The 21,733-nt window shown below is 43.7% G+C and overlaps 1 protein-coding gene across 4 annotated transcripts in view; it reads right to left on the bottom strand.

Annotated features, from left to right (window-relative positions):
- The window catches only part of LOC142765102 (uncharacterized), a 39,948-nt gene extending 19,370 nt beyond the window's left edge, over positions 1–20,578 (bottom strand). Inside the window, exons 1-8 of one of the 4 annotated variants that reach the window (XM_075865669.1) lie at positions 20,410–20,578; positions 18,188–18,229; positions 17,559–17,603; positions 12,425–12,487; positions 10,428–10,487; positions 8,681–8,743; positions 5,858–5,920; positions 2,993–3,091 (exon numbers count right to left, since the gene is read on the bottom strand). In XM_075865669.1, the coding sequence (XP_075721784.1) occupies positions 2,993–3,091; positions 5,858–5,920; positions 8,681–8,743; positions 10,428–10,487; positions 12,425–12,487; positions 17,559–17,603; positions 18,188–18,229; positions 20,410–20,488 (514 nt within the window). In that variant the 5' untranslated portion in view covers positions 20,489–20,578. The remainder of the gene's footprint in view (positions 1–2,992; positions 3,092–5,857; positions 5,921–8,680; positions 8,744–10,427; positions 10,488–12,424; positions 12,488–17,558; positions 17,604–18,187; positions 18,230–20,409) is intronic. The other 3 variants (XM_075865670.1, XM_075865671.1, XM_075865672.1) reach the window with 3 other exon arrangements.
- Positions 20,579–21,733: the final 1,155 nt, after the last annotated feature.

Raw genomic sequence — 21,733 nt, forward strand, 5'->3', positions numbered from 1 at the left:
ACAGAACCCCGCAACGACATAATAGATTCGAGACGGGCGGCAGCCATTTTGACAGCAGCAAACGATGCTGTTACGCAGCAGGAGTCACAAGTAGCCATGCGCTGATTGGTTCTCCATTCGTAGACTTGCTTCCGGCGTCGGCGCTGGCGCTGTATGTGAATCGTCCAGAAGAGAATAAACAATTGTATTGGGCCAGTTGGTATGAATCCATAAGAGGACGTTTCGGCCACCGTCACCGGCAGCGTCGACGCCGAGTGACACCAGTGTACGAAACGCAGGAAAAGCGCCGGAAAAACGCAGCATATGTTTCGGGCTTTATGCGCTTGCAAACGCCATCAACATCATGAATTACATATACTTATCAAGCGCGTGCAGTGCGACAACTTGGCCAGGGTGTCCTCCCGTCCCCTTCACCTTCCACTTCGCTCGCGCAACACGTGCGCCCCTGACCCGCACTCTCCCGCTGCGCCAATTTCTCCAGCATGGAGTGCGACATATCGGATGTACTAGAAAGAGTACAAAGTGAGAGAGTAGAAAAAGAGTACAAGGGAGAAAAAGAGAGAGACACAAAGAGACAGAAAGGTGTGCATACAAAGATGGAAAGAGAAGAAAGAAAAAAGGAAGACAGAGAAAGCGTTTGCGCAGAGCGAGAAATACACGGAAAGAAACGTAATGATCAAGATAAAATACAGAAAGCAATAAAAATAAAAGCAAAAAACAGAGACAAACAAAAAAGAAAAAGACAGAAAAAGAGGACGGAAAGAAAGAGAGGAGTGAAAGAAAGAAAGGGATTTGAGCACAGGAAGTGCGTGAATGGTAGAGAAGAAAGAAAGAAAGTAATGAAAACACCGGAAGCGTGAGAGTGGTAGAGAGAAACATAGAGAAAGAGAGAAACATAGGAACATGAAGGCAAGAAAGAGGTAGAAAAACTGAGAGGAAGAGAAAGAAAAAAAAAGGCACAAAGTATTCGTCCTTTCGTCTATCAGGAGCCTTGGTGATTATAAAGGAGTTCGGGCTCACGCCGAAAAGTTTTGTTGCTGTTGTTCTTAGAGCACCTTCATGATGTAAAGCGAGCGTGCACACGCGCTAGGAGAAGCCTTCTTTTTCTCGTTCTTCAAGGACCTTGATGATGACAAGTGAGCGGGAAAAATCACCGCCCAAACACTCCGTACAAATGGGTAATCATCGAAAGCTAAATCCATCGGGCCCGGTGCTTAGCAGTAGGCTCAACCCGACGTGGCACTGAAGTTTTTCACAATTATTGGTTACATGTTCGTGCTCCTTAATGAGGTTTGAGACACGTTTGGCTTGGGATTACTGCATGCAGTGCTTATTTTTCATGCCGCACATTGTGCCTCGCGTGATCATGTCCATAAAGGAGTGTAATGGCGGTTGAATGCGTCTCGCAATGCGTTAATCATAGTGGTTGTTCTCGAATCACAGGTGGTCACAGACGTCGCCGCCGAAGCCAATGTGCCGCTGTAGAAACTCCTACCGAAAGCGGCCGTTCGCACAGTGAAAGCGCTCCGCCCATTATCACGTTGACGCCAGAACCATGGACTTTCTTTATGCACACTAGAGAGAACTCTGGCGCTAGTGTCTATGGGAGCTGCGACGCACGGCACTTCAATTAGCATGTGAATCATGGGTAGTACACACATTTGTCTAATCTTCGTACTTCTGGCCTGCTTCCTGCAGCGCGTGTTCGTGTGGCTTGGAGCTATTTTCTCACGAAACGAAAATCAGCAAATGTTCAATGGTTACGCTTCACTACCTTAATATTTTAGGCTTACCATTTCGAATCGGGTCACAAAATTCAAATGGGTTTGTTCTTTCTTTGAAAACAAAAACCGTAACCAGCAATAAACGAAGCCGCAAGTAAGATTCGCTACCCGCAAGTACGAAGCAAATGTGTGTACTACCCATCATTCCCATGGTCGCTGAACGATCGCAGCGCCAGAGTCCCCTCTAGTTAGTTTTAGTAAACTTTATGGACAAAACGACCCTCTGTCAATTTTAGTAAACTCTATGGACAGAACGACGTTACAAGGTTTTGACGTCGCGAGCGAACACAGCGGCGTGGTTGGCAGGATCCGCCTCCCACCGGCGCCTGCATTCCCGTTCGTGAATTGGCGCTACTTGGAAGGCTCCCGGATCATCGGTACGCAGTTGCTGCCGTCACTCGGCCTCCAGGGCCTGTTTTTGTGCCCAGACTGCACCACCGGCCCCGCGAATGCGAGCTCTCTCACGTTTCCACTTTCGACGCTCTTCTAGAGTTGTCCGTGGTATACCCATATAGAAGGTTTCAGAAAAAACTGTTTCGCACGCGCTCGGCGCCACGGATGCAACGTGATGGACAACGTCAGTCACTCGCAAACGCAGCCAATTGCGCTCGTGCTTGGGTACGACGCACCTGATGACGTAACCGATAGCACAGCCAATGGTGACCGCTCGTGACACCGCTTCCGAACGGAGTTTCGTTTCTCCAATAGCCATATACAGCTTTCGTTGTAAAGAACAAAAAAGGAGAAAAAAAGAAGTAAAGTACCAGAAAACAGAAAGGAAACAAGAGAGGCTGCTAAGTTCCGCGCTTCCTTCAGGTCTAGCAACCCTGTAGTGTGAAGCTGCCTTAATTTCCTTTCACTTATACAGATAGATTTAACTCAAGTTACAAAAATTGAAGGCCCACTAACCGTGTATTGCACTGCAAATGTATCGAATCAACGAGCGGCCACATTGTAACAAAAATCAATTACTGTGCACTGTGGCACAACCACAAACTCTTGAGATAAATGAAAGTTGATCGCTATTGCAAACGTATGTATGAAAGGCAGTCAGAATAACCCAAGCACTCAACACGGAAACTCGTTGCCCTTATTGTTCCTTAAATATCGCACCTTCATTCACACGTCCGACGCTAAGGAACATCTATGTTTTGAGCAAGCATGCATGGTAGTTGGAATAAGTTTGCAACAAAAGCGACTCCACTTACGCATGGCCTTCCCCATAGCTCCCATTCCGCCTCCCATGCCCATGCCCATGCCCATTCCCATGCCCATTCCCATCGGGTCCATCATTCCACCGTATCCACCTGTAAAGACAAAGCAAGTCGTCAATACCACTGATCGAAAACACTTGTTAGAAGCGTTCAGCAAGCAATTGTTGGGACAATAGAAATATAGGTTATTAGAAAACGGTTTACGGCAAAGTGTGCTAAAAGCTTACAACACCGCCCCTCAGAGCACGACTGGTTTTTCACCTTTCTACTTGCTGTACGGAAGGCACCCGTCGCACACCATGGACACGATACTCCCGTACACGCCGGATCCATCTGATTGTACACCTATTTCCGAGACAGCCAGGCTTGCTGAAGAGTGTCGCGAGCTTGCCAAGACTATTACGACGCAAGAGCAAGAGCGGCAGAAGAGTATCCGTGATGCCAGCACCACTTCTGAGCCCACGTTCCTTCCTGGTGCGCTTGTATGGCTCTCGATCCCGACCTCTGCCGCTGGCCTCTCTTCCAAACTACGTCCCAAATACGAAGGCCCCTACCGTGTCATCGAACGCACCTCACCCGTCAACTATCTGATCGAACCCGTTGAACAATCTTCGGACATGCGCCGCCGTGGGCGAGACATCGTCAACGTGGAGCGCCTGAAGGCTTATTATGACCCGCTCATAATAACAAGCTGTTGGGTCGCCAGGCGGCTCCCTCTTCGACCCCGGGGTAATTGTAGCGAAGCCTCCGAACTATGAAATGGGTCGAACTCTTGAGTACCTTCTAGTGGGGCTACCCAACAAGGACGCCGCTCGCGCTGAGAGCCCGTGCTTGGCTGTGACTGTCACCATTGTATATTCTCGCTCGTTGCCGGCTAATAAACGCCTTAACATTACAAATAACTTATGATTAATTGTGAAATGTATTTTTGTAGCCAAATCACCTGCCGCACAAAACCCTAAGCCTCGGCACATTCTTATATTTGAATAACTAAGCCGCACACGTAATTATCAAAGTACATACAGTCGTCTTAATAAAAGATAAAAAAAACCAACCTGTCTCTTTCATCTTTTAAGCTTACTTATTATGCTTCGGACAACACGAACATACTGTTTACACAATTGTTGCGTCACAACTTTTAAAATAACGCATATTTGGAAAAAGCGAATTTTCGTTTTTGAGCTCCTGAAAATGTACAAACATTTAAAATCTTGGTGTAGAAAAAATTGTCTCTGTTCAGTCCGGCTCAGAATAGTTGTTGAGTAGTTCATTATTCTTTTCTTTAAAACTTGAATTTCAATATTTTTTCATTATGCAAGAGCTTCTAACTCTTGGATAAACCAATACTTCCGAAAAAAAACTTACCATATTTGTTTCCAACACATCACGCTGAGCAATTAGCAAAACATTCAAAACCATGAAAGCTGTTGTGTCATATAATCTCAACGGAACTTCCTTTTTCGAAAACCTACAATTTTTCGTCTCTAATATTAGTTTTCGTCTCTAATCTAGACGAATATCTCAAGATCTCAGTTCTTGGCACTGCGTATATAAACACCTAAAATTCTGCCAGGTCATTTTCATTTCGTGTGGTGGGATAGCTTGGTATGAGTGTAGCTGCGATGTTCATACGTTGAGTAGTATTTCTAATCGAAAACAATTAGTTCAGTTTTCGCAGCGTAACACAACTGGAGGGTGTTTCAAAACTGCCGTTCTAATCAGCACAAAGCAATCAACATCAGGACATATTTATCATTTTTTACTGTTTGATACAATCTTTGGGTATACACATAAGCAAAGCTAGAAATAGCGTCCCTGCCCACTATGTGATAGGTGCCTGAAGTACACCTGGACATGAATTCAGGCAGATGTATATGTAGAGAAGCCTCAGACGCTAAAATCATTTGTATATTATGTCCCGGAAAATGTAGAATAAATACCCCTTGGCAATCAACAAACAAACACTTAACCATTTTGGCATTTTTGTGGGTGTCGAAACTATCTTAAAAGCTTAGCGACATGCGTATAGATAACCTGGAAGCAGCCTTGTGCACTTAGTGCAGACTTCGTTGTAGCGTACCACCATGAACACTTTTGGGCAGCGTTTTGGCTTCAAAATTCGTAAATATATCCACTACTAGACTGAAGTTCAATATTTGTAAACAGCTGTATGGTCGTAAATTACTAGTACGCATTCATAGGAGTATCAGCTTATTAAAGCGACAATCCAATAAAAGGTTTCTTCATAACATACAGACCAAAATAGGCAGGAAATATGAGTTAGGCAAAACATTGTACTGTTGATACTTATGCTCGAATCAGTGCATATCTTGAGCAAAAGAGAAAAAAGAAATCCTAGGCGAATATTTTATAGAAGCCATTTTAAACTCGGTGATGGAACTTTAAATTCTACATATAAATTGAGAAGTTTATGGCATACGAGCTCTAATGTTCAAATATGTCACATATGGTCTCGGTGGTCATCAAGTCCCCATTGAAAAATAAGTCTCATGACTGGCATTGCATTTATTTACTTCACGCGTTTTTTTCTTATTAAGCAAGTTAGATTCTTAAGAGATCGGCGGGCCATGGTCACTCATTAATTTTCTTAGGTTAGTAGCCCCCAAGGGAACTTATGTGCGTGTAACTCATAATTAACTTTTCAGAACGCCGAGCTTCATAGTCTTTCGTTCAAGTAAGCGACGTTCTCTGCCCGCTGTCATTCTCCATTTCAGCCATCAGGAGTGGCTGAAGTTTCGAACGCGGAAGCGATTCTAGTTTAATAAGTTTTGTCGCCAGAGAACTTTTCTAAGCGTCGTTTACAGTTTCTATGGATGAATGAGATAGCGTTGTACTTACCCATACCCATGCCTCCCATGCCACCCATGCCACCCATGCCCGTCATGTCCGTCATTCCATTTCCTGTAAAATATTAGCAATACACGGCTACATTATCAATGCGGCCCACGCAGATATTTAAAAAATGCTCTGAAGCTATCTTCAACAGTATTGAAAGTGTCTATAGTATATCTTAATTTTCAGTGCAGTGACACTCAGGGTTGCGAACACGAGCGTTCAAAGGGGGTATAGACTATTGACGAAGCATTCAATATATTCAAAAGCAACGAGAATGGTGGCCGTGTGTCCAATCACTTTTTTATTTTAATCAATTTTTTTAAATTTATCAAATCCTATAGCACACCCCGCAGCATTGTTTCAGTGTCATATAAAAACGCTATGAAATTGTAATTAACTCCACATAAAAGTAAGATATTCGCTATAACAATAGTAACATCCACATGAATAGTAATATGTGAAAATTACGTGTCAAAATCACGATTTAATTTGTTTGGCACGTCGTAGTAGAGGGCTTCACAAATTGGTATCATCTGCTGTTCTTTAACGCACACTGATGTCACACAATACACAGCTTGATCGGAAATGACGTGAAACAACGAAAATGTATGCTACACCATTATATCTAACGGAGGGCGAAGTAGTACATGCACCGGTAATTTTTATGGTTATACTCTGTTTAAAACTATTATTTCTCAACCACGATGGCCGGATAGAAAATTGGCATTGACTGCAGAGTCGTCATTTTCAATACAAAAAGTGATTAGCAGGCCAATAAGGTTTGCGATTGTCGTTGAGACCGCACTTATCTTTCCCTCCTCCGCTGACTTTTTCTGCTATAAGATAGCAGCCACTAAATTCGGTGGGATAGTTGCCATATATAACCTACATAGGACAACAGTCATCCATATGCAACCTATATAGCGCACAAGGAGGTAAAGAACAGCTTCGGGGGATGATTTAGACTCCAACCAAAAGTTTTTGAAGAAACCCGACGTTTCGGAACCGACTTGGTTCCTTGCTCAGGGGTGACTGCGGAGGCTACGTAGCAGCGGCGTTTTCAAAGCACTCGCAGGGTGGCTAGTGGCTAATGAGCCGCCCCCCCCCCCCTCTCTCTCTCTCTCTCTCTCTCCCTGTCGTTTTGCCGTGTAGTGCAGTCCGTGTGATTACACTGGAGGAAGGCTTCTGAGGGAGTGGTTGATGTTATGCGCTGCCCTCTGTATGTGCCACGACTCGAGTAATAACCTTCTCCTCCAGTTCGGCTCGCTTTCAATGATGGCCGTCACTTCGCAATTTATTTTGTGATCCGTCTCAGAGACGTTGGATCACAAAATTAATTTCGAAGCGAACAGCTTGGCGACATGTTAGGTTTCGCTAGTTTTCTTTTTTTGTGTGTGTGTGTGTGTCTTTTCTCCGTTCTTGCTTTCTTTCTTGTTTCTTTTTCAGTCCTGATATATTTTTGTCATTTTTTATATGCCAGACATGGCTACGTGTGCTCTATTCTCTAGCATGGCTGAGTAGCCAAGGGTTGAAGACGCTGATTTCCGTTTGAATCAGGGATACGTGGATCACATTTCAGCCGCCTCGTCAGAAATTCTTTTTCTTCAAAAGCTTCTCTCTTTCTTACTGTCTTTTTATATCTCTCTTTTCCTCTCTCTCTCCCTTTACACTCATTCTCACACATCCAGACCACTCCTGAGAAACCTGCGTTCGTGCTCTAAGCGAAGCAAAAGAGGGCGAAGATGAAAGCATACAGCGGCTCATTTGTGTTTCCAACATGCCGGCTCCTGCCCCGCCGCGGTGGTCTAGTGGCTAAGGTACTCGGCTGCTGACCCGCAGGGCGCGGGTTCGAATCCCGGCTGCGGCGGCTGCATTTTCGATGGAGGCGGAAATGTTGTAGGCCCGTGTGCTCAGATTTCGGTGCACGTTAAAGAACCCCGGGTGGTCTAAATTTCCGGAGCCCTCCACTACGGCGTCTCTCATAATCATATAGTGGTTTCGGGACGTTAAACCCCACATATCAATCAATCAACATGCCGGCTCCTGTGAGCTTAAAGAGTTTAGATTATATCAACAGCAGCTGTTACACAACGTTGATTGCGTGACGTGGGGGTGGTTCAAAACTAGTAGTATGCTACCCACCGAATACGAAGCGATCATCCATAGTTCTTCATCATCATCAGCCACAACATTAACAAAGAGCACATGATTTTTTCGAGATGCCTGATGGGCACCTTGCTTCTCCGCAGACTGGGGAATAATAACATAGGGGCAGTTTACTACTTCGCAAAGTTATTATGATTTATGGCGTAGTTGGTATCTTGAAACGGTGCTTGCTGTAGTCGCCCGAAGAGTTTATCACCGCCTCTTCAGAAACCTTGCATCTCCAGCATTTACTGTGACTGCGAGGCGTGTTCCGCGCAAACCTAGGAATTATTTTCTTCCTCCGCCCCGATAGAATGCTTACAAACAAGACCGAGCTACCCTTAAGGCCTTCTGATTTCTTTTCTCATTCTTCCCATATATTTCGAATGAAATGAAATGTCGAAGTTGTTAATATGCTACAGGACACGTATTTTTACTTCGCGACGGGAGTCATGGAAGGAATCGTTCAACACACCGCGTACCTCAATCTACAATGCAATTGGGCTACACCTCATTACATTAAATACAAATATTTGTTTATTTGCTCGTTTTTTTTCATGCATCAGCGACGTTTCATAAATAGGACATTATAGAGTCTTACGCTATTTTTTCCTTCAGTATTATTTCGATATGTAGAAGTCACTCGTTAACCCTTTTCAAATAAAAGGCGGCAGCACTTACCCATGGTTCCCATTCCACTGCTGGAAATTGTATTTGTCGGGTTGACATGTTCAGTTCCAGGAGCTGTAGATGAAACGTATGAATAAATAGACGCGCACAAAAATTCCTTGGTACACACGTGTCCATTATGCTGTATATGCACGGTGGCAGAACAAAATGTACTCGTAGACATGCTGACAGGAGAGTTTCCAGTCAGCATGTATTTATCTAAAAGTAGAAAACCTAACTGGCCATGTCTTCGAAAATTTCGCAATCCTGCGAGTTCTCCCGAAAACATTATCATCGCTCATCGTCGCTTCTCTTTTTCTTAACAAGCAAATGGCTTTGAGAATCTTTTTTACGGCTTGGTGTGACTCGTTCTAATACAAAGCTAGAGCAACTGCGCAGATCATGTCGCTCAGCTCTTGTGGGCGAGAATAAATTCATTATTTTAAAAGCACTCTGTAGCAGCGTAATTTTGCTTTCACATTTTCTGGTTAAAATGAAGAAACTAACATCAAGCTTTTGATGGTTCTGATATGCAAGCTTTGCACCAAGATCACAGTAAAAAAACATCTGAATCGGTTCTAGAATTGGCATATTCTTTGCTGTCAGTGATTACTAGGGAGCAAAATATTGCCATCATACACGTTCATTTCTGATCTGCGTCACAGCTGTCAAAAGTTGTGTTGTGATGTTCTGGCCAACTTGTTTTTGGTGTATTTCACTTATGTTATTATAATTTCAGCACGTTTTTGGCTGTTTCTGGCGATTCGGTATCTTATAGAGAACCGCTATCGCCAAAAATAAATTTGAAATATAGACTTTTTGAACAAAATGAGAAAGACATTAATAATCCGCGTCATTTTATTTGTAGAATCGATACCGACAATCATCTACTGAATTTCGTGAGGAGTGCATACTGAAAGCGCTTCAGTCAAACCGCAGCAAAAAGTATGCGAAAATATGTACCGCGATTGCATCGACGTAATTTGACACATGACGCTTTGAAGAGACACTCAGAAACATAGAAAAGTGCAGATGCCCCGCCCCATAGCATTCATTACACTCTCAAGATAAGCTGTCGCTGAGTATAGCACTGTGTTGATAATTATTCCGGGGTCTTTTGTGTTTACGATCCCGTTCTTTTTGCTGTTTCGGTACAAGTAAACGAGCATCCTCGTGTTTCAATCTTGAAATAACTTTGTGCTGGTAACCTCAAGGTCTTCGAGGTTAACTGCGTGAATTGTAAGAATTTGTTGGAGAACATGACGGGAAAATATATAATTTCCTTGCTGCTTATCACTACTATTAGGCGTAGAAACCTTCTGATGTGAAATTCGACCGTTTCTCGAATATGAAGTACAAACACAAATGCTAAAAAAGAAGTTTGAGCAGACAATAGCGACCGTGAATGGAACGTACACAAAGATTTCAAGCATAATATTATGAACAGAATGCCATTTGTATGATATGGAGAACAATCATGTATAGCTGCTTTTTAAGTTAGTATTCAAGAAAAAAATTACAGTTGGGTAGGCTAAGTACACGTCAGGACAGACAAATGGTTTATTCGAAGGACGGGATGGATGCAAGTGCATCGTATGAGACCAAATAAATTGAGTCGTATAAAAAGATAAAGCTTAGATGAACGGAGAACGGAAAAAAGTAGCACCACAACCAGCAAAAAAGTCTGGCGCAGAAATCATATAGGCGCTTATGCACATTTCCCGAATTTATGTCGCAAGAAAGCAGCAACTGAACTCACCCGCAGTCCCTGATCCTGTCGAAGAGAGGACAGGCTTCGTCAATTTATTCCTCCCGTTTCCTAGAACAGTGCATCCGTAAAGAATATTAGGTCCTCAAAGATGATGTCAATTTGTTAATGCGAAACGCGATCTTCATTAGCGCATTGCAACTCATACAGATCTACGAAACAGGTTGAATTGCAGCAAAAACAATCGAGTGGTGAATAGCCCTTTAAGATTTGCGTCTTATATGACGCATTAGTTCACTTTTTTCAATTAGAAGTCTTCTCTAACTACCACAGGCTGTGTAGACGCACACTCACATCAAGTTGTGACGCTCCTCTAATTGTGCATTCGTGCCATCATAAATATTACATCTATCCGCGTAAACATGGAATCTAGCTCTCATCAATCGCCATTTTAAAGGATCATTTATTGCATGCCATAGCTAACCTATGTCCTCTGTGGCGTTTCGCATATGAAACAACGTGGTGACCAAGCAATTTGTGCCGAATATCGAAATTGTTTATGCTAACCGTAATTTATGTGTAAAAATGAATATGCGCCACGGTCAGTCCACAAACTACCATCATCATAAAAAGGCATGTGTCACAAAAACTAACTAAATCAAGCTATCCATACCCCTGCTCCACTAAAGAAGAAAATGGCAATATTTACGTGAATCACTTTTAACGCGACCGCGTCAAAGATCTAGTTTAGCGGAAATTACGACATTAGCGTCGGGGTCTGCGTCGTTGGTTGTGAGCTAAGAACAATTATCTTCGCACGACCAAGAAATTTATAGAGATACGAATAAAAATATTTCTGGGCCCAGTGAAGATGGAACCCTGATTGATTGATATGTCGGGTTTAAAATCCCAAAATCACCGTATGATTTCTGAGAGACGCCGTAGTAGAGGGCTCCGGGAATTTCGACCACCTGGCGTTCTTTAACGTGCACCCGAATCTGAGCACACGGGCCTACAACATTTCCGCCTCCACTGGAAATGCCACCGCCGCAGCCGGGATTCAATCCTGCGACCTACGGGTCAGCAGCCGAGTACCTACGGGTCAGAGCCGAGGCCAACACGGCGGGGCGAGGATCTAACCCTGGTCTTTTGCGTGGCAAGCAGGTGTTCTACTACATAATCACGTGTCTGATTAGAATTACAGTGAAAATAACTTCCTTTGCTCGGAAATGCAGTGAAACTAAGTTTCATTATTTAAACGCACGCGCATCCTGTATACATTCTTCACCATACATGCATCACCACAGTAATATTGTGTGGTATAAGCGTACACTGCCATTAGGCGTCCGAATATGTGACTATCAGAATGGCTTCACGGTTTAAAGCTGGTCAGCAACTACAAAACGCACACACCTTACTGCGCCTATTCCCTTAATTAAGGCCACGTAGTGGATGCATACTGCATAGCAAGTTCGAAAGATTTCATGCACACAATTTCCTGTGGTTTAAAACGTGCTACCCATTACACAGATTGCAGCCATAAGGAAAACTTCACTGTCACAAGCCGTTTTCAACTTTATCAATTACATTGTTGTAATCCACAATTTTAACTACTCTTTCTTTCCTTTATCTTCATGCACAAGATCACGTGACCTAAACTCCTGAGCGCGTGGCCATTCTCCAAGCACCAACCTCCAAGCTCACACTTTCACGTTCTTGTCCTCACAGAACCAGTGTCATTTTATAATAACCTGAATAACTATGCACTCATCCCATACAAGAACCTCGGAACAATCCTTTCCATGCAGTCGTATGAATATGCGCAGGCATGACATTGAAGCTGTAAATTATACCGCACAAATTAAGCCATAAATATTAAGGGCGAAGGCCTGTTCTCACCGAGCAGTTTAAGGAAATCAAAATAAACAGCATTATGACACGAATTGCTACCTATACACGTCTTCAATATCTATCTATGCAGCATTCCTATCAGCAAAATGTCTTTCAGAAGAATTTGCACATGTGAGAAGATGGTTTAGTGTACTCACCTCCCAGTCTCGGCTTCCTCGGGCAAGGTCTACGGCGTCCCCCTCCTGGTCGGCCTCGAGTAACTGAAAGGAATAAGTTCCTCACTGAATAATATCCAGAAACTTCATAAGTAATAATTTAAAGCATTTTCCCACAGATCAATGCAACTGAATGTAACACTATTTTGAAAAGTGGCTTTATTGGTGGCTTGTTTTCTGAAATATTTTTATCGGTATAGCACTTATATGCACACTATCACCTGCATATATATATATATATATATATATATATATATATATATATATATATATATATATATATATATATTGAATTAACTTGCAGATAGCACATAAGAAAAGAATCGTATTTACTAACGTTTCGGCCGTGGCACGGCCTTCGTCAGAGTAAGTAGGTATGATACAGTGCAGCCGCTTTTATAGGCTCACGTGATGAACTCTCGGTATAGCAGCTAGGACAATCAAAGTAAAAAATGGTAATCTGTCAGAACCTTGTGTTGACATGACTGACATGTGACGGGTGCATGAACATACAAGTTTCAAATTGCCTTGCGCATCAACACGTGGGGCACAGTATGGTTGGCAGGACATGTAAAAGAGCTCAGAGGTAATTGATTGATTGATATGTGGGGTTTAACGTCCCAAAACCACCGTATGATTATGAGAGACGCCGTAGTGGAGGGCTCCGGAAATTTCGACCACCTGGGGTTCTTTTAACGTGCACCCAAATCTGAGTACACGGGCCTACAACATTTCCGCCTCCATCGGAAATGCAGCCGCTGCAGCCGGAATTCGAACCCGCGACGTGCGGGTCAGCAGCCGAGTACCTTAGCCACTAGACCACCGCGGCGGGGTCAGAGCTCAGAAGTAAAGAAACCACGGTTGACTAATATACAATTTAATATACACTAAAATATTTTACTAACCTAAGAAGTCGTGTTGTTATAGTGCGAGGCAGGTGAACGTTCCTACGTTTTCATTGATACCTGAACGAATGGTGTTAAATTTGTGGATCAAGAAGGATTCCCTCACTTCCCTATCGTGATTTGTCTTGAAACCGGACTGAATAATAGTGGCCCTAATTTTGTCGAAACCATGGCCAGGCATACTGACGTGCTTCGACATCGGTAGATTAGGGAGGCTTACGGCATGTGCACGGTGATTATTAAAACGAATTCTGAAACTTGTCTCTGTTTGACCTATGTACTGAGCACCACATGTTGAACACTCGAGAAGATAGATGACGTTGATACTATCACACGTGTAGTTCCCATTTATCTTTAAAGAAAAACTGGACGATGTACTTGAAACTGTTTTAGATGTCGTCATGTGCGCGCACACTTTGCAACGTGGTTTGTTGCAGGGATGACAGCCTTCATGATGTGAACACGTGGTTTTAGATGAGGTTAGTAAATCACGAAGGTTCCGCGATCGTCGGTAGACCACGCGTGGTTGTTCTGTAAAGATTTTTTTGAGCCGCTCGCTCTGTATTAAAATGTTAAAATGTTTCTTTAAGATATGGTTCACATTTGGAGCTGAGGCCGCATGTGTCAAAATTAGATTAGTCCGCGAACAATCTTTGGGTCTTTTGTTAGTACTCAGCAGGTCTGAACGGTCAAGCTCTTCTGCACGTTTGATGGCGTCTGTGATTATGCTGGCCGGATAGCTCTGTTTTTCGAGCGCGCTCGTAACTTGTTCGCAGTAGCGGGAAAATTCGCTGCTATCAGAGCATATTCTTTTAAAACGGACTGCTTGGCTGTAGGGAATGCTAGTTTTTTTGTGTTTCACGTGACTACTACTAAAGTGAAGATATTGCTGCCTATCCGTGGGTTTCCTGTAAAGATTAGTTATCAGCTTCCCGTTACGTAGAGTGACCATGACATCAAGGAAGCTTATGTTCACAGGTGAATATGAGTGCGAAAAAGAAATCGCCGGATGAGCGTTGTTAATATCTGCTATGAAAGAAAGAAGTTGCGATTCACTATGGTGCCAGATTAGGAAAATGTCGTCGATGAACCGCTTATAGTAAAATGGCTTATATTCACAATTTGCAAGAAATTTGTTTTCAAGGAGCCCCATAAATATGTTTGCGTAGTTTGGTCCGATTCTTGTGCCCATAGATGTACCGCTAACTTGAACATAATGTGTCCCATCAAATTCGAAATTGTTAAGTTCAAGAATGAGCTTAAGCAACGTAGCTAACGTAGATGCGGAAACTGGTTTGTTGGCGTCGCAATCGTTGTACGCGCAGATAACTGCCTCGATGCCATCTGAGTGATATGTATATATATATATATATATATATATATATATATATATATATATATATATATATATATATATATATATATATATATATATATATATATATATATATATATATATATATATATATATATATATATATATATCCGCACCGGTCTTCATCAGGGTTTGCGACCCTGGTGAATACCGATCCAACGGTCGGCGAAACCGTTGAAAGTAACATTAAGATAACTTGAAAAATATTTTTGAGTATTTATAGGGTGTCCCACGTAACTTGAACCAAAGATTTAAATTATGCCGGAACACGTAATTACGACGCGACCAAATGCATGTTACTCATCATTGCCTGGAGTTAATCACACTATTTTTGCTATCAAATATTGTTTAATTAGATATGTTTAATTAACTAACTTTTCAAGAAACAAAGATAGATTAACATTTTCGATGAGAATGTTGTAGATTGGTATACAAAACGTCCGATTAGATAGCCTTGAACTTTATATCTGTTAGGTATTAGTGTTTTTCTGCTAATTGCAAATGCCCGCGAAATACAAAAAAAGGTATTAGTGTTTTTCTGCTAATTGCAAATGCCCGTGAAATACAAAAAAAAAATTCCGCCATATCCACGAAGTGAATGATGATGAGTCGGCGAAGCTCCGGAGGTAAACCTGGTAAACCATGAATCCTCTGTACATTTTGCCCACTCGATTTTATTACATCGCTCCCCCTAGCGTACGTCGCCGCACTAAATCGAACGATTGCCTTCAACCAATGACACGCGCCATATGTGACATCATTCCTATTTTATAAGATCTCGCGTCTTTCATCAACTACAAGTACCGCTTTCTAGTTTATAACATCTTGCATCTTTTCATCATCAGCTACAAGTACCACCATCTAGTAAACACTACAAGAACTAAACGAGAGGTGGCTACATACAGGAGACGGTACCGCCATCTAGTGAACACTGCAAGAACTAAACGAGAGGTGGCTACATACAGGGGACGGTACCGCCATCTAGTGAACACTGCAAGAACTAAACTAGAGGTGGCTACATACAGGCTACAGGGGACGCACAGCCCACGCCCTAAGGAGCTTCGCCCCTAAAATACCACGTGACAAACCCATTAGTTTCAGTCTTCGTCAGAGCGCGACTAGCGAAAGCGACGACGTACTCATCGAAGCCAACCTTTCGTTCAGCAAGGACGGCGCCAAGGCCCACACTGGCGCCTGTGTGTATTTATGTCGGTGCGCTTAGGTCAAAATGCCGCAGCATTGGAGGAGAGGTGAGAAGACGACGCGGCGTTTTGAACGCGGCATCGCAATCTGGTGACCAAGTCGAAAGGTTGTGGTCAGCACGAACGAGCTGTGTCAAAGGGGCTATGATGGTGGCGAAGTTGCGTATGAAGCGTCGAAAGTATGAACATAACCCGACAAAGCTGCGAAGTTCTTTCAGGGTTTCAGATTGTGAAATGTCAGCGACAGCTTGTAGTTTCGACGGATCAGGCAGTTCCCCGCCTTTTGTCACTACATGGCCTAGGATGACCAGCTGCCGAGCAGCAAAGTGACATTTCTTCAAGTTGAGCTGGAGGCCGGTGTTGGCGATGCATATGAGGGTGCGTTCGAGTCGAGGTACGTGAGAAGGAAAGTCCGGCGAAAAAATGGTGATATCGTCCGGGTAACAAAGGCAGATTTGCCACTTGAGCCCCGCAGGTTGTTATCCATCATCCTTTCAAATGTGGCAGGCGCATTGCATAGGCCAAAGGGCATGACGGTAAACTCATATAGAGCATCTGATGTGACGAAGGCCGTCTTGGGGCGATCTGTTCAGCCACAGAGACCGGCCAGTAGCCGGATCGTAAATCAAGGGACGAGAAAAATTCTGCGCCTTGGAGAGAGTCTCGCGCGTCGTCAATACGAGGAAGCGGGTAAACATCCTTACGGCTTATATTGGTAAGACGACAGTGTACTCCACACAAAAGTGAATGGTGCCATCTTTCTTTTTTACCAGCACTACAGGAGAGGCCCAGGGACTGTAGGAAGGTTGTATAACACCACGTTCGAGCATGTCTCCTGCGTGCTCGTAGATGACTCGGCGTTCCGTTGTGGACACACAATATGGCCGTTGATGCAACGGCGCGTGGTCTTTGGTGTTGATGTGGTGGATAACAGTGAAAGTGCGGCCTAAGTGAGCTTGTGGAAGGTCGGATGACGTACTAAAGCGGTCGAGGGGCGCGAGCAGCAGGGTCTGCTGGTTGGGTGCGAGATTGGGGTTAATGCATCAAAAATAAGGTAGGTCCTGGGATGGCTGCGCAGAAAGAACATCAACGTTCTCAGCGTCAGCCTGTAGAGGATTGAATTCATCAAGCACACGATAGACAAAACTTGGATTAATGTCGTCAGCATGACCAAGGCACCCATCACGGCGCAGGTCGACTGGACACGGAAACATGTTGGAAACATGAAGTGCGCTGACACCCTGTCGAATGGTAAGGAGGGCAAAATGAAGTAACAAGTGGTGACGGTGAGAAGAAAGCTTGGCCGGCGTGAAACGAACATTATTGTCGGAAACCGGAGCGCAATAGATGGAAACAAAAATGGATGAGAAAGGAGAAATGGTAGTGTCCGTGGTCACCAACACTCGACTAGAAGCGGCTGAGAAATCTTCTGCAATGCTGCCACCGAATGGAGACAGCGAAAGTTCTTCGCGGGCCCAATCGATAACGGCATGATGGGATGACAGGGAGTCCCATCCCAAGATCATGACATGAGAGCATCAAGGCATAATGATGAACTCAATGTGGTAAAGAATGTCATCTATAGAAACACGAACAGTGCATTTTCCCAAGGGATCGATCGGCTCATCACTCACCTCGACCATGGGACCCAGGCTTTCCTACAAGCAATCTCGGTCTGTCTGAAAATACACAATAACATTTATGTCAGTAATACCATGCTTACGACCACTGCATCATAACATGGTCAGGATCATGGTTTTCTTGTGAGATCTCAGTGCGAATTGAAACCACATTCATTTATCTGCAGGCATTTATAACGTCTTTTGAGTGTCATTCACAGTAACGGTTGTATGTAAGCAGGGTTATATTACTCTTTTTGGATGCATATGTTGCCTGTTTGTACAGCTCTTCAATTTTGGCTTTCTTTAGGCTTCAGCTACCTAACATTTAATGAATAATGATAGAAATTAATGAGGAGGTTTTCGCTTCGTATAGACAGGAAATAAATGAACAGTTTCAATGCAATACAATAGCGTGGTTTATCATGCAAAGTAAAGTTGTTTCCACCGAGAAAATGCCGTTTTTGCAAAGAAAAAAATACGTTTTGCATTCTTACTGAAAGAATGATACGCCTCCCCATGCCCTCTTTTTTTTTAATTTGCTTAGCGAGGTAAAAAAAAGAACAATTTTCAATGGAAAGATTTCGCTGCAGCTCTCGGGCTGTGTATGATAGCCCTCATGCGAAAGTGGTAGCGTCACTCACTCTGTCTCCCCGGGGCAGGTCTCCCTCTTCGGACGTTTTCGACTGGTTTCCATAAAGATATAAACAATTCGTCACAAATTTTAAGCTATTTTAACATTTCACTGCTACATTAAAGCTTTGCTACAACAAATGAGCCAAAGCATACAGGAAAATGAGGCGTTCAAGCACATGTTAAACCAAGAGTGTGGGCATCAACGCTGAGCTCACTGTGAACGCTGCCTTGCTTGCAGTTCACGTGTGCAACGATAGTGAGCACTTCATTATAGCCATGAAAGAATAGTTTCCTTCTATTGGACGTGATATCTTGTTCATCTGAATATAGCTGTTCTTCAACTCCACATAGATGCAAACACAATGCTTCCCACCTGTAACGATAACTCTCTGCAGTACGCTTTAAAAACATTTCCCACTTGAATATACATGGCTCAAGAAGAAAACGTAACGTTCAAGTTAAGCTTACAACCAGAAGTTTGCAACTGTAGTATTCACAGTTGAGGGGTTGCATTTCTTGCAGACCGTAAACCACTGAACAACCAGTGTCGTTGCTACAGTATTCGACACATACCGATATTTTCACTTTTGCTAGGATTATGAAAGTTTCGAATTAACAAAGTTATAACGATTTATGTTTGCCATATAACAACGCAAAAAACAAATTTTACACTGGGGACAAATTTTTACACAGCCTAACAACGTTCACAACAATGTCCATTGTGATTTCATACATAAAGGAACCTGGAGCAATAATTTTGCAGGTGGTGTTTTGCCTGCGTGTTGTGGTGCTGTGTCGCAGCAGAATAAGGGCTTGCCTACTAAAATGGTGAATAGAGCAAAGTGATTTCACAAATAAGACGAGAAAAATATTTTGCTCCCATATTCAGTCGGGCCTATAGTGCCCTAGTGGCCACTGGTAAAAGCTGCAGAACAAATGTCATGACAGCCCCCGCGCATGCGGACGCCGGGTGCCTGTTCATTGCTCTCGGCGCTTGCAATTGTGGTACGTCTGAAACGTCGGGTAAACTTACATCGTAATATGACGCAGGCTGTCAGTGTTCGGTTTTAAAAAGATCGTCATGGCGGAAGGAAATGCCTAGCTACTACTGCGCAGACGGCTTTCATAACAAGATCGTACGTGTCTACACACCATCCAGTACGTTTCCTAAAGGTAACAACTTTGGATACTGCTGCCTATTCATCACGCCGCCCCTGGACACATTTAGAAATTGGCTCCATTTGCTAGCTCGAAACACTATGTCTGTTCACATAGCTGCGACTGATAAAAAATACAACAAAGTCGTGGAAAGGTTTCGCTATCTAGCTGCATTTCGATCAAACGAGGTTTCCTTTCGAATATTCCGTGCTGTCCATCGGGACGAATCCAACCGATCTCGAATAATTCAGCCTTTAGTAAATGGCAAGGGGTAGCATGGATATGCGAGTAGCTGCCGTATGCACAGAACTATACAACGGCTAAGGAATTCCGCTCATGCGTTGCCTCTTCACGCAAAGAATGGACTGCCAGCTGTCGAACGCCGACCGCGTAGGTGCACACAAAATGACGAACTCATCATAATCATCAGCTTTGTTGAATGAAACAAGGCATTTCACATCCTCCGTGACATTAATTTACCTACTGCTGTCACCATAGGTGTGCGTGGGCTTTCCCTTTAGGGGGTGGGGGGAGAGGGTCGAATGTTAATCGCAACGCCACCCCTCTCTATTACCTCAATGCATGGAGCAGACTTGGCACCCCTCCTTTTAGTTGACCAGGGGGAGCGGCTGCCCCTCCGCACTCCCTGCCATGCACACGCCTATGGCTGTCGCTGCATGTTGGACCGTGTTTGTGGCCAGGATTTGAAGAGAGAGGGAACGGTAGAGAAGGAAACTGTGCAACAATGTTACGGCAAGCGTGATTCGAAAGGCTGCGGCCAGGTGGCCGGGCGGCTGTCTGATGAGGCAGTCATGACGTCACAGCCTGACAACTCGCATGAGGCTAGTGGTTAGGCGCACGCTCAGAAAACGTAGAAAAAAGTACCACTCGCTGAAATGTGCGACAAGTGACTTTTTTTTTTGACGTAATCATTCACCACCGAACTCATTTTCAGTATTTGTTATTCTTTTTAAACCTTTCTGACGGCATTCGTCTTCCTTCCTTTAGCGTTTGACTAGATCGCCCATAACACAGAAATCGCAATATAAAAAGTCTTATCCTTAGGACTTACTTTTTGCTTTAGCGACCTCCAGTTCTGTCGCTACAATCACGACAATAACAAGTGCGACTGCCCATGAGGCGAGTTTCATGTTCCATGCATATCCTGAACCGACAGCGAAGAAGGGGCGTTTTCTAGGGAGGTTTTGGCCTCAATAGAAATGCTGTGTAGCTCAAGCAGCTTCAGCTAGGTAGTATAGTTCACCATTGTTCAAGGTTGCTAGATGGCTTATTGTGAACACTGGCGTCTTACGCTTTTACAGTGTTTCGGAGAACATGCTGTAACGGCTAGGGGCACCGAAAGAGAGAATACAATGCCGAAACACAATGGTATTGTGCATGATTTTATCTCTCACCTTACTTACTTTTCCTCGAGTCTTGAGCAGCTATATATGTCTCCTTACCTTTATTATAACTCCTTGCGTTGCAGAGACGCAAGTAGTGATGTTACATTTAATGAAAATTCGACGCAATATTCCTAGTCTCCTTCTATAGAACTAAATGCACTATACACTGCTGCTATCCAAACCAACGATTCAAAGAACCTGCTTTAGAGGTTGTTCATCCGGCATAGCTGCGTAAACCTAGCGCAAAAAGTGAGACATGTCTGAAATAATGAAAAATGAGGAGGAGGACGTCATCATCTGCCATTTCTCTCACTGGCCACGTCTAACTTGCTCCGCAAGTTTCGCATAGCACTTCTGCTCAGGGTTGGCAAGTTTGGCTACTTTGCGCCAGCCGGCGCAAAGTAGCTGGCATTTCTATGGCGGGATCGGGCGGAGCAAGTGTGTTACTGCGCGTACCAGCGCTGGTGGTTGCCAACGCAGGCGTAGGTGGCACTATGGTCGAAATCAAATGGTTGCCTGGCCACGCAAGCGATGCCAGTCTTCCTTGCTCGCATTGGACAGATTACGGGAGGTTCCAACCGCTCGGCAGTTAAAAGTAACACGGCCCCTTTAGCTATTGCCTATATGAAGACTGCTATAGGAAGGTGAATTCCAGCTCATTCCATTGTATTGACGATGTTGTATCAGTCGTATTGTCTCCGCCAACGGTCTATTGTCATGTTTCGGGAGGTATATTAGGCGTTCACCTTCAGAGGCAAGGCTATCCATCCAAACTCCAATGGGAATAAATAATACCGGGCTTTAGGCGGAGAGAAAGGGACGCTAAATGTGTGTTGTCGTCCTTGTCTTTTTACAGTAAAAGATGCTTTAGGCTCAAAGCAACGTAGCGTAGTACAAAACAGTGGCCCAAGGTTCAACGAGAACTCGTCAGACGAGGGGGTCCATTGAAGTATTAAATCAGACCTTGGCGGATAATCACTTGAACATTAA

This window comes from Rhipicephalus microplus, chromosome 6, assembly GCF_043290135.1.
Source record: "Rhipicephalus microplus isolate Deutch F79 chromosome 6, USDA_Rmic, whole genome shotgun sequence".
Taxonomy (NCBI): Eukaryota; Metazoa; Arthropoda; class Arachnida; order Ixodida; family Ixodidae; genus Rhipicephalus; species Rhipicephalus microplus.